Here is a 13,009-nt window from a genome sequence, read left to right on the forward strand (position 1 = left end):
TTTACTTTAACCTGCAGAGGACTATATATCAGCATGATTCTACATATGTCAGCTCAGAATGGCATGTGGGGTTAGCAGACTTGCAGTGCAGTACTGGTCACCGGAAGTGAAGGGTCTATAAATAGCATGGGAAATCCCAGTGTTTTCACACGATAGGGGTATATTTAGAAACCATTATGGAGATTAGGCTTCACATCACAAGAAGCAAAATGCACCTATAAAATGTACAGAAATGTTTTTCCTTTCAGAAACTGTTTAATTTTTTTTAAATAAGATGAGAACTTTTTTCCACAGCACTATGAGGAACAGGGGTAATTTCTGCGTAGGACTATTTTTGCCTACGTTCCAAATGCTCATTGGTTGAATTGGTGGTCTGTAACCTATATTATGCCACACCGGACCAAAATGAATTACACACGCGTCTTATCTACTTACAGTATATATCAAACTATTGAAGTTAAACATTTGCCTTTTAACTGAGAGATGGTGCAGCCCAATAAGTCATACTTTTCATATTTAATCGAACATAACATTTTTTTTTAACACAACTGAGATCTAGATCTATTTTCAACTTGTTTAATTATCAACCGTATTTGCGATGAGCACCGCTTTGGAAGTAACAGGTTTACCTGGATGTACATATTCCCACATACATGATTATATTGTATTTGCACATTTTGATTATTGTATTAAATTTTTCTACAGGAGAGGATCCATGATTGGTGAATAAAACTATCTTATCTTTTATGTAGTAAGTATACGAGGAGACCGCGCCTGCTGAACAATGAGGAGATAACTCTTAACTTGACAGTAGATTTGTTCGTCAAAAGTGAAAGTGCACTGCTCTGTTTTTGATAGGTAAATGGTTGTTATAATGCTGAGTTCACGCAGTATTCAATGTGTTCTGGTCTCATGTGGGCTTAACACTGCCATTAAACATTTTTCACATGGCCATTATACCAAGTTTGGATCTGGAATTTTTTTTATATGAAAAAGGGGGTCAAGATAATATGACGTTTGCTGAGGCATTGTTTAATCTGACGTTTTTTTTTACTCAGGGATGCGACCAAATATATCTAGCCTCCATAATTATTTGGACAAGGTTACAATATAAAAAATTATAAAAGTACAAGTTACACCTTTGTAAACTTTAATTGATTTGTTAAATACATAGTGTGGAAATGTGAAAAAAAAAGTAACTGGGGTTATCATGTAGAAATGAACAAGTCATTATGAAAAATGAAATATTTGCATTAAATAATCAGCATACAGACACTCAACGTGGGATTGAACTAGGTATATCTTCAAGTTTTTCAGTAAACCATACAAGTTCAGGTGATTACTTATTGGTGCATACGTGGCCTATATATACATGAAGTATTAAATAGAAAAATGTGCAAAGAACAGTAGTATGTTTAGTAGACATTTGTGGTTAAAACTGACTATGCAGAGGAGATAAAAAATAATCGAATGAGGGAGGAGAGAACAGCATATGAAAGTTGTTCTCAGAAGATGTCTACTGAGGTAGAATGGGCAACTGCATTAGGTAGTAGGTTCCATTGAGTTGTAGTGTATCAGAAAAATGAAAACCTAGTCTTGCATGCATGATTTCAACCAGACTGACAAGAAGCATTTCTTTAATCATTACTCGAGTGGATATAATAGGTGACTGTATGTTGTGCCTGCATTTCTAGTTTTGTATAGTTGCAGGGTATGGGAGGTGAAATGGCACCAGAATTAGATGATAGCGGATGGGTAATGACACAGCTACAGAACATCAGTGACAAATTAGATATGGAGGAAAAGTGTGAAAGAGCTAAAGAATTTGCTACCCAACATCCCATTTATACACTGTTCTTAATTGTCACCATAGCAACATGCTGTATCCCTGTTATCTGTTTCCTGACAATTCTGTTGGGATCCATGATCTTTGGGATACTTGGATTTGTTTTCTTTGAAGGTTTGACATTAAGATTTAACATAATTTCTTGTTAAACAAAGATAATATGATAAGTTCACAAAAGAACTTAGATGAAAACTACGAAGTTTGAAAAAGAATCTTTCTAAAATATAACAAATTAAGATTTTCATCAATAATATTAGTAAGACATTAGCTTTAAATGCGAGCAAAGTATCAAGTACTAGGTTCTCCAATTTTTCAATATGGTTATTATTAGAACTTTCATTTCTTGTATGTTTGGATCTGTGTATTGTGTCATAACCATTTATTGTACATGTGTTTGAAGGAATAAATATTTGTATTTATTTGTATTTCTACATATGATTATATATACAATGTATCTAACTATATTTAACTCCCTTTTTTCCCTAAAATTAACACAACTGTGATTCATCAATGCGATAAATATGAATGGAAAACTAATCCTGGTTGTCTTTCGTAGTTTCTAGCTCATTAATGTTATTGAATTAAGTTTCTACTATGACTTTATCAGGAGTATCATTATGTTTCAGGAACAATTGTAGTGTTCAGTACAGTTATACTTGGTGGAGTTTTGTGTTTTACCACTGTGCTTGCTTGTGGTCTGAGTGGATGTTTGGTAGTTACATATTACAGCGTGACATACATGTCAGATTTGTTAAAACAAAAATTTCCTTCTCTTTTCAATGACAGTAATAGTTCTCCTAGAACTGAAACAGACAAGTGACTGGAGATTTGTATGTTTATTATTGTTGAAATCTTGTGTTCTCTATGATCTGCTATTCTGTTGTTACTCTCTTCTTTGTTATATTTTGCAATAAAGTAAATTATTATTTGTTGGCCTCTATGGAAAATGCCTTCCATTGTCTTATTCTTGATTTACCAGGATTTCTCATTTCAAAACCTCCAAATTCAACCTAAGCCTTCCTATAGGGTAAATCAAAGAAATCTATTCACTCACTTCAGTAATTATCCAGACACCAGGGAAATGCTTGTTTCTGGCCCCTCTTTCCTAAACAGCTTAGGTTACAACCCCCAAAATAAATCCCAGCCTTTCTTTTGTGGCTTGGCACAATGTATTACAATTTCAAAGAGATCTATTCAAATTATTGTCCAGACATCAGTTAAGTGATTGAGATTCAACTTCATAAAGATCTACTGGTATATACTTACAGTCCTTGAACCGATCCATGCAACGATTTGACAGATCGATGACCGTTGACTGATTGATCGCTGACGGATTGATGACCGGTGACCAATCTGATCACAGATTTGTTATGTAAAATGATGTAAGATCTGTTTTTAATAAAAGAAATGTAAAATAAATTGATGTTTAAATCTATTACATTATATAAATATGTGTAAAATTGACAAGGAACCGTAAAATATATTGACCGCTCTGTGGTCATGTGATGCTATCACCAGTTAAATGGGTTGGTTTGACAGATCGATGACTGACCGGAAACTGATCGATGATTGATGACTGATCACAATTTTTGTTGCACAGATCAGTTCAAGTACTGTATTCTGAACTTATTGCCCAGACATGTAATGTCTACTTACATGAACAGTGAGATAATAATAATAATAATAATAATACAATATTTCAGGAGGGTAACACATTTAAATGAGTACTTGTAAATAATACATAAATGCATGCTAACAAAGTTATCATTTAACATTACAGTACATTTAAATACAGTTGAATTATTCTTTAGCCTGTTGTTCCATCAGAAAGATTTTTAATTTCTGCTTTAAAGAACTTATTACTTTTGCACTTCTCATTTCATGTGGGAGGGTATTCCAATGAGATGGGCCAGAGTAAACAAAAGTATGTCTGAATAGTTCTGTCTTGGGTTTAGGAATAAAAAGAGCATTATTTATGGCATTTGTGAATGGTATGGATTTAATTCAGTAACAAATTTCATTTTATCTGCTGAATAAAATGGAGCTAACCCATTTAAACATTTGAAAATCAATAGGCACTTGTGATAAATAATTCTATTCTCAAAAGTTAGCCAACCTGAAGAATTAAAGATGGGATTAGATGGGGCACAGAATTCTGCATCAAGTATAAGCTTAGCTGCCCTCTTTTGTAGTCTATGTTCATGTAAATTTTCTTTTGTACAATTTACCCAAAAAACTACAATAGTCAATTAATGGGAGAATATATCCTGAGTTCAACTGTTTCCTTGTTTCTAAGTTAAGATACTTTTTAATCCTAGACAGAAGATAAAGATACCTTAACACAACCAAGTTTTTGTTGTGTAAAAATCAATGAGGTGGGACCAAATACAAATCAAGTCTGTTAGCTTAATTTTTAACATATTCACATGCAAAATCAGCCTACCACCTGTTAGCATTGAATAAAAAGTCTGGTGAAATCTGGTGAAGTCTTACTTATCCAAGTCTGGTATTTTTGCATAAATCTAAAACAGATTGAAGTAGAAATACTTGTGAGTAAAGTTAAAGAATACCACTGCAACCCACATATTTTTATGCTGACTTAAGTCCCTGAACCTTGAATACTTTTATGTTTTGGTAAAAAACATTCAAGAACAATGGTATGCCTATTTTGAAGAACAAAGAAAGCATGGCCTGAATCTGCATTGCCAGGCAGACAGAGTGATTCCTATACATCCCAATTAGCCATGTCTAATGGTAAAATACTCGTGCAAAATCTGGTATGAGTAATAAAAATCCAATTATTTTAACTTGTGTTCAAAGATCAAGGTCTTTTAAAGGTTTTGAATGAACATGACACATTGATGTATGGTGGTTCAAACACACTGAAAATGGAAAGCCTACATTAAATGACTTCATTCAGAATTGTCAACTTTCCTTTCATCTGTGGCAATATCCCTTCAGCACCTGCATATGGAGTTTTCATATCGCATCTCATACTTAATGCCAGAGCTTGCCTTAACTATGCAGACATCAGGCTGCTGGAACAGGGTTATGTTGCTACAAGATTGGTGTCATCATGAACTCATGGATCATTACGGTGTATCCATCTGCACCATGAAAACTGATTTGTTCAACGTGTTGTAGTTTTCCTTTCCTCTTTCATCTACCCCAGACTTGACTTTTTATGAGCAACTTGGCGGGTGTTTCTAGATAAGCAGAGAACGCTTACCCTACCGGTGCACCTAGTCCATGCTCCCTGTTTTTGGTGGAGTCCGAGTTGCTTATTTAATTTTGTTACTTTGTGTGTATTATTTTAGTTACTTTATGTTCTTTGTTGTGTCTGTCTGTTTTCCATGTCTGGTCTTTGTCCTTGGATTACATTCTTTTGATTTCTGCTAGAATCTTGGTTTCCTTGACTACTCTTACAAGACAAAGAAATTGTGTCCAAGACTCAAATCCATGTTAATCCATAAAAACCTATAATTTTGACAATAAGGTCATAAAAAGATCACGAATCTACTCAACAAATCGTCTCATGGTGATACACTCATGTTCTAAATATGATATGCATATGCCACAGAACAAAGAAGTTATGGACCAGACAGAAATCCCATGTTAAAAAAAACCTTTGATTTAGACATTGAGGTCAAGGTCTTATAGAAGTCATGAATGGATGTGACATGGGTATATCAAATAACAAAGAAGTTATGACCCGGACACAAATCTGCACAAGCAATGATTTTAATTTACCTGCCTGAACTTTGTTTACAGGTATATGACTATGTAATTGACATGTCAAGATATGCTAACATTCCAATGACAATGGTTATCAGGTTGCAGCTTGATACATCTGCAAAGGTAAAACCTTGAAAAGTTGGGACAATTATAGTAAAATCATTTAAGCTTGATACAGCCCTGATAACATGTTTGACACATGATAAGAATTTGACCATAATTGGCCTCTTTTGTGCCCCCGACTCCTAAATAGATTAAGTCACACTATCTCCTAAATCAATCTAAGCCTTCCTATTTTTGGTATCACACATTGTGATACAACTTCAAGAGAAATTCATACACTTATTCGCAAATCATTATCTAGGCATCCAGTAGTTTCTTATTTTTAGTCTCTATTCCTTAACAGTTTAAGTCACAATCCTATGAATCTCTTTGTGGAATGCCTAATAAATGTTTCACAGGGCACAGTTTCATCATATTCATAAAAATTTGCAGTATTACAAATTTCAAAATACCTAAAACACTATGGCTTCATTTCTTGTATCGAGAGCCTCTCATTGATGGATTTGGCTTCCTATTTTGATGATTTTGGTTTTGAGTACTTCTTGTATACAATATTTTTTTAGACGGCTTTGATTCTAATGCTCTGATGAGAGGTTACTCCTTGAAACGTGTACAGCATATAAAAATTTGCAATACATATCGGCATTTTTTGTATTTTTATTTGATATGAAAACAGCGGTGGAACCATGATTGTGAAATTCGCCTTAGGATAAGAACATGACCAGAACCAAAGAAGCCTCTTTATGGCCTGTAATTCTTAAGTGGTTCCAGTCACAACCTCTGAAATCAATTCAACCTTCTTTTAGGGGTGTGACTCCAATCAGTACAATTTCAAAGATTTCTACTTTCTTTTATTTAAATTAACACCCAGACATCAGGGAAAGGTTGGTTCTACTTTCTAATTTGATCAAGTCCAAGTCTTCCTTTGGTGCAATGGCACCTTGTGGCACAATTTCAAAGAGATCAATTGACTTACAGTCAAAAAATTGTCCAGACGTCAGGAAAATGCATTTTTCTGGTATCTTATTCTTAAATGGTTCAAGTCCCAAGCCCAAAATTCAATTCCAGTAATTTTTTGTGAGGTATGGCACTTTCTGGTATATTTTCAAAGAGATCCATACTTTTACTTTTAGAGTTATTGTCCACACATCAGGAAAATGCTTGTTTTTTGGTATCTTTAAGGCTTTTTGGCATCTACCCGTTAATTCCTAAATGGTTCAAGTTTGACCAAAAATTGTTACAGTATTTTCAAGATCCATATGCCTATACCTGATTTATAGAATTGAATTCAATGCTTACTCCAAAAGGATTGAGATCATAACCCCAAAAATTGATTGGAAATTTTCTTTTATGGTTTGGACCTTACTGTAAAATTTAAGGAAGATCCACAGACGAATATTCTACTTTTGCACAAACCAAGTATTGACGAAGATGACAAACATGCCATATCATTACACAACTGCAATTTTCTGCTGTTGTATTTGAAAGAGTATAAAACATATTTTTTCATCTATCAAGGGCCTCTAGTTGAAGAAAAGTTCAATATCTCTATAACCAATAAATAAAGCTGAGCACAGCCAGTTAAACTCTGTTCACGTTACTTGTCTTTAGACAAGTGTGGACACAATATAAGTTTTTTACACACTTAACAAAGGAAGTTGCAGTTCATTATGGACACAACTCATACACAATATTTTGAAATTCAATTTAAGTATAAAGGCCTGTTCAGGGTGCATGTGCCTCATATCTCAAAAATAGTAAATGAAAGGGTTAATTTGGTCAGCATACTTCATAAAGCTCTTGTTTTTAGACTGGGATTTTCATAAGAAATTCAAAATAATTTTCTCAAAATCTCACCAAAAATATTAGGGTGTGGACCCTTAAAATTCCAAAACTGTAAAAGATATCTGAAATCTGATTGAAAAACACAGACATGGATTTTCATGGGGAATCAAATAAAAAAATTCAAATTAGACCAGAAATAAATAAAGTTTTCATCAAGAAATTAGAAAAAATACTTGTTTCTGGCCCTTTACTCTTACGTAAGTCACAACCTCAAAAATCAGTCCCAGTCTTGCTTTTGTGGAATGGCTACTTTGTAATACAAAATTTCAAGGAGATTCACTCACTAATAGTCAAGATATTGTCTTGACATAAAGAAAATGGATGTTTCTTGCCCCCAAATTTCTGAAAAATTCAAGTCTTTACCACAATAATCAATCCAAGTCTGATCACTGTGGTATAGAACAATATCATAAACATTCCTATGCTTTTATTAGAGTTTTATGGTTAAATTCCATGAAATGCTTGTTTAAGGCCCTTTTTCTAAAGCAGTTGGGACCATAAACCCCAAGATCAATATCAATCTTTCTTTTGTGGTTTGGAACCTTGTCATAAAAAATAATAAAGATCAACCAACTAATATTCAAGTTATTGCATGAAAACCCAGTGTCTTGGGACGATGATGACGAAGATAAAATAGATGAGGACGAGAGCGCCATACCATTATATGACTGTAAATCTTTTGTGGTCATATAAAAATTTGATATTTACCACTACTCAAAAGTACACAAACCTTGCTGGAAATCATCATAACTAACAACTCTGTTTAGTTTGAAGCATGTTCTCATGCTCTGGTGCAACATCTGAAAAAACTTTTTCAAGTGTCTAAACATACAGTAATTTATATAACCCCTGAGAACAAAGAGTATATTGATAATCCCAAACAAACAAAAAACACATCAAAAACAGTTGAAATATTTTAATTACATACAGCATTGGCTATATATGTCTGAAGGTCATATCACTTTCCCTGAATACTGTTTGTATTTCCAATTTAACAGGACAGTTTAATAAACATGATAATAGTTCCTCTGTGTAGCCAGTCAGGAAGTAGTATTTTCTTGGTTGAATGGCTTGACGTAAAATACAGCTTATTATGATCATATTGTGTCTTCGTTTTAGAATGATTTCAGATAAAAGCAGCCCGGGAAATGTTCCTTTCATAAAACCACGAATCAAGTCGTCTTCTAAAGTGGTTTCTGGTGCCCTGTTCTCTTCATGTAAACTACCTGCAATGATAGACTTTACAGTATATATTGTATGTAACCTCAGTGATACATTGTATATAAATATGCATTCTCATTTTTCTTTATTTTAGATTTTATATTACATGTACATGAAATTTTATGGATTATTGGTGAATTTAATAATACTTTAATTCGAAGAACTGATAGTTAAGACACTTCTTAGTGTGATGTAAGACTATGTCCTGGATATCTACATATTTTATAATTTTTGATATACAAAGGTATTAGAAAAAAATAATAATAAATGTGTAATTTATTTAAAAAATAGGACGCATGTTTGGAAAACAAAATATGATTATGAATTAAGACTTTAATATAGGAACTGGTTTTATGGAATGCAATCTTCTAATAGCAGGCATCTTCCACATTAGTGTTAAGATACATGTTTGCATTATCAATGAGTAAATAGTGCTTGATATGATGTAATGAAGTTTATTTTTAGATCGTCTTACAAGAAAGTTTGATTTGGAATTTTCATGGTGGCAAGAAAAACTTTGCTTAGCCTACTAAATTAGCATTCTATTGCCAAATACTATTTGGGCTCAAATTTCAACCAAGAGGAACCCTTTTTCAATGATTTTTTTAATGAAGGGGACTGAACTTACTCGTATTCCAAGTATTCCATGCTTTGGTTACACCAATATTCTCTGGCTGTTGTGCTTGTTCGTAAGTGATTGGTACATTTCCTAATCTTGACCTTTTGAGAACTCCAGCTCTAACATTGGTTCTAACAGGTCTAGCCCTATTTTTACATCTCGACGATGTTGTTATTGGCCTTATTGTACATGTACTTATCCATCTTGGATCCAAAATCTGTAACATAAGATCAAGACCATTTACTTATTGAGGGGGTCTGGGATTTTATTTTGAATAGGAAATTTTTTTTCGCAGCAGCAAGATTTAAAACAAGAGGCTTCCAGGAGCCCGAATCACTCATCTATTTAATTTTTTGTCTTTCAAGGGCAATAACTCTAATAAGAAGCTTTATGACAATTTTGACTCCATAAACACTTTGGTAAGACTTACCATAAGGAACATTTCATCAATTGAAAGTTTCATTCTATCTAGTATAGTTTTCAAGATATTGGCTGAAAACTGCTAAAAACATATTTTTTTGCCTTTAAGGGACAATAACTCTAACAAGGAGTGGTGCAACAAGTTTGATTCTCGCAAACTTTCGAAGGTCATATCATAAGGATCATTTCAGCAACTGAATTATTCTAAAGTAAAAATGTGGTCAGCAATTCTTACTTTTGGTTTGAGACCAATTTGATTTATATCAATCCGTTTATTCGTAATTAGACCTGTAAATAAAGAGATTTGCAACTAACTCAAATCTCATTTTCATACGTGGAAGGGAACGAGATCTCATACTAACTTTATCAACAATAACAATTTGATTTTAAATTATCATAACAAAAAAGTATTAAGAATATTGAAATAAAACCTTCAGTTTCCCGTTCTACAATATCTTAGCTTCATGTTCATACCATATTTTTCCTTCTACAAAAACGAACAAAAAAGAAGTATTGAAAACAAGTTACAAAATGTACCTCCCCCCATTTGTACAAAATTAAATTCATTATTTTCACATTAACCTATCACAATTTTTTATTATTTCTAAAGATAATTACTGTAGATATTAAAGAACCTTAGTGAGCGTGCTCACATACCCCACGCGTCCCAATTTTGGATACTCAAGTGAATTTGTTCGTAAGAGAAATACATGTAGAAGGACCATGATTAAGTGTTTTTTAGGCTTTAGACCTTTATTTTCTAACTAAATTCTGTTACTCAGAATGGTTTCAAACTCCAGACTGTGATTTCTTTGAGTTTTAATTAATCCAAAGTAAACATCATCGTAGTGGAACAAAATGCCCATATTAAACATACTCTTAACCTGTTACTTATGGTGAACTTACATACCAAAATCCATGTCATAATCTGCAAGCATTCAGAAAAAAAGTCCGAAAAACAGTTATTTCTGTGATTTTAGCTAAGTTCAAGGCCCATAATTTCGATACAAACTTGTCCTGTAACTTATCATGGTGAATTTATATACCTAAAATCATGTTAATATCTGCTTATATTTAGAAAAAATGTCCGGAAATTTCTGTGAATTTTGCTAAGTTCACCTTGTCCATGCTCCCAGTTTTTAGTGAAGTCTGAGTTGCTCATTTGCTTTTGTTAATTAGTATGTATGATTTTAGTTACTTTATGTTCTTTTTTGTGTATGTCTGTTTTCAATGTCTGGTCTTTGTCCCTGGATTACATTCTTTAGATTACCGCGATCACCTTGGTTCCCTTGATTACTCTTTCAAGGGCTGTAATTTTGGTAAAAATCATCAGAGCTGAACGAAATGTAATGATGAACTTATATACCAAAAATCATGTCATTATCTGCAAGCATTTAGAAAAAAGTCTGGGAAACTGTTCTTTCTGTATATTTTGGTAAGTTCAAGGGCTGTAATATCAGTAAAAATCATTGGAGCCAAACAAATCGTAAACCTGACCTGCTACTTATCAAGATGAACTTGTATACCAAAAATCAAGTCAATACCTGCAAAATCTCCAGCTTCCCAGTTTTACATCTACTGTATGTCTTCTACAATTTATTTCAGTTTGTTTCATCAAAAGGGGAAAAGGTAGTTTAATAAATATGTGGAATGGCCAGGGAATCTTGTTCTCTGCCATATGATAATTTTATCAATAAACTGGCTAGGCCTAATTAACAAGTTTCTAATCTCTTTAATTAAAGGTCTCTGATTTGAGTCAATAAAATCATATAATCTATTATGGATACTTTTTTAAATACATGTAGTTAACCCAAATTAAGAGGTTATTAAATTACCTCTATAATTGGTTGGATCAAATGTATTATGGAAGTGTGACTAAGTTCCATAAATTAGGGAAAATCCTGAATTGTATGCATTAATTGTTCTTCAGGAACATTTCCGGCTTTACCTGTCTCGCATTAATTGGAAAAGCTTAGCTGAGTCTACAGTTATTGCTAGTTCAGAAAATGCATTTTTTGGGATCCTTTATGGTTGTATTTTCCACTTGGTTCTGTATACTTATGGCAAGAAAAAGGATCAATATCCGGTTTGTACCTTCATTATCAGGAGCTGAAAAACAGCATTATGGCAGCTTCATTTGCGTATACTTGTACATTTTTGTATATGTGTGTTTGAGAGCAAAACCAGTCTCAGAAAATATTTGCTGATTTCAATAATTAATTCAAACATAGGGTTGGTCATAATAGTCTACAGTATGGTGCCCGGATGTTTACAAAAATTAAGTAATCAATATTACCCACAATATTTTCTGGTCATAAAAATGTGAAACGTAAATGAAACAAAATGAAACGAAAATAATCGATAAAAGAAAGAATTGAAATGAAACAATTCGATGAAATGAATCAAATCATAATAAAAACATGATTACACGATTCAAATTAAAACAACTGAAAAAAATCTTTTAAGACATTTCACAAATTATAAGAGCCATAATGTTTTACCAATGCCGGACAATTTGACCCAAAGACATTTGGGACCATGACAACCAATAATTCCTTATGAATGCCAGACATTTCAACCAATAGACATATCAGACCATGACAATATGTATAATGCTTTAAGATATATATCATTACAAAATTTACCATATTTGTAGGTTATACATCTAAGTATGATATATCAAATCAGAGCTGACATAAATTATCAAAGCTGTTTTAATTAATGTTTCTTCGGGAGCAAGGTTTCACCTTCATCATATTAATGATTAGGACTGGAATCTAGACATATTTATATGTTTTTGTTAAGTTGCAAACCTATCAACAGTTGATCTTATAATATTATTTAAAATAGACGGAGCCCGGAGGATGCCATAACCATGAGGATGTGGGATACATAGAAACTGTTGACTTACGAAATGAATCAGAGATACCGGTACACAGGAAAAGTTATATTATGAGTATATAACATATACTATAGGTCCATTAATGTATGTCACTATGTGATATTTAAACAAATACATGTCATGTGTGTCAATGATGATTGAGTGGCATAGGAATACATCCTTAGGGCGACAGTATAATTTTGTGAATTGGATAGGTCGTAAAAATGATATAACTGTCAATTTTAACAAGAAATTCGATTCAGAATTACCAATTTTCTGCAGATTGACATTGCCCGACGAATTTCTCAAATGTAGGTAAACCGGAAGTGGTACGCTTCTAACGCGAAATGTTAAATAGTACCTGATTGGCTTAGAGTAA

General features: G+C 33.0%; 2 protein-coding genes across 4 annotated transcripts; one reads left to right on the forward strand and one right to left on the reverse strand.

The window, feature by feature from the left end:
- The first annotated feature begins 622 nt into the window (after window positions 1–622).
- Window positions 623–2,774, forward strand: LOC148618606 (uncharacterized). 2 transcript variants are annotated; one of them, XM_088577680.1, is made up of 3 exons: window positions 623–751; window positions 1,705–1,960; window positions 2,473–2,774. In XM_088577680.1, exons 2-3 carry the CDS (start codon window positions 1,714–1,716, stop codon window positions 2,664–2,666), a joined length of 441 nt encoding a protein of 146 aa, XP_088433806.1. In that variant the 5' UTR covers window positions 623–751; window positions 1,705–1,713; the 3' UTR covers window positions 2,667–2,774. The 2 variants fall into 2 exon arrangements, with proteins under 2 accessions (XP_088433806.1, XP_088433805.1); XM_088577679.1 differs by having other exon boundaries at window positions 701–858.
- Window positions 2,775–8,390: 5,616 nt separating this feature from the next.
- On the reverse strand, window positions 8,391–12,975 carry LOC148618607 (small ribosomal subunit protein uS3m-like). 2 transcript variants are annotated; one of them, XM_088577682.1, is made up of 3 exons: window positions 12,900–12,975; window positions 9,339–9,546; window positions 8,391–8,715 (listed from the first exon to the last, which is right to left on the reverse strand). In XM_088577682.1, the coding sequence occupies exons 1-3, from the start codon at window positions 12,918–12,920 to the stop codon at window positions 8,426–8,428; spliced, it is 519 nt and encodes a 172-aa protein (XP_088433808.1). In that variant the 5' UTR covers window positions 12,921–12,975; the 3' UTR covers window positions 8,391–8,425. The 2 variants fall into 2 exon arrangements, with proteins under 2 accessions (XP_088433808.1, XP_088433807.1); XM_088577681.1 differs by lacking the exon at window positions 12,900–12,975 and adding an exon at window positions 11,585–11,650.
- Between the last annotated feature and the right edge of the window lie 34 nt (window positions 12,976–13,009).

This window comes from Perna viridis, chromosome 4 (assembly GCF_037379345.1).
Source record: "Perna viridis isolate PV_CMFRI_1.1 ecotype Kerala chromosome 4, ASM3737934v1, whole genome shotgun sequence".
Lineage (NCBI taxonomy): Eukaryota > Metazoa > Mollusca > Bivalvia > Mytilida > Mytilidae > Perna > Perna viridis.

Bases quoted from the DNA above. Each gene is read 5' to 3' on its own strand.
- LOC148618606 (XM_088577680.1), top strand. From the start codon at position 1,714: ATGGGAGGTGAAATGGCACCAGAATTAGATGATAGCGGATGGGTAATG. The intron at 1,961-2,472 runs GTTTGACATTAA...ATTATGTTTCAG, and splicing joins TGGATTTGTTTTCTTTGAAG to GAACAATTGTAGTGTTCAGT.
- LOC148618607 (XM_088577681.1), bottom strand. From the start codon at position 11,635: ATGGAACTTAGTCACACTTCCATAATACATTTGATCCAACCAATTATA. The intron at 9,547-11,584 runs GTAATTTAATAA...CTTATGTTACAG, and splicing joins TGATCCAACCAATTATAGAG to ATTTTGGATCCAAGATGGAT. The intron at 8,716-9,338 runs GTAAGTTCAGTC...CTATCATTGCAG, and splicing joins ATGGAATACTTGGAATACGA to GTAGTTTACATGAAGAGAAC.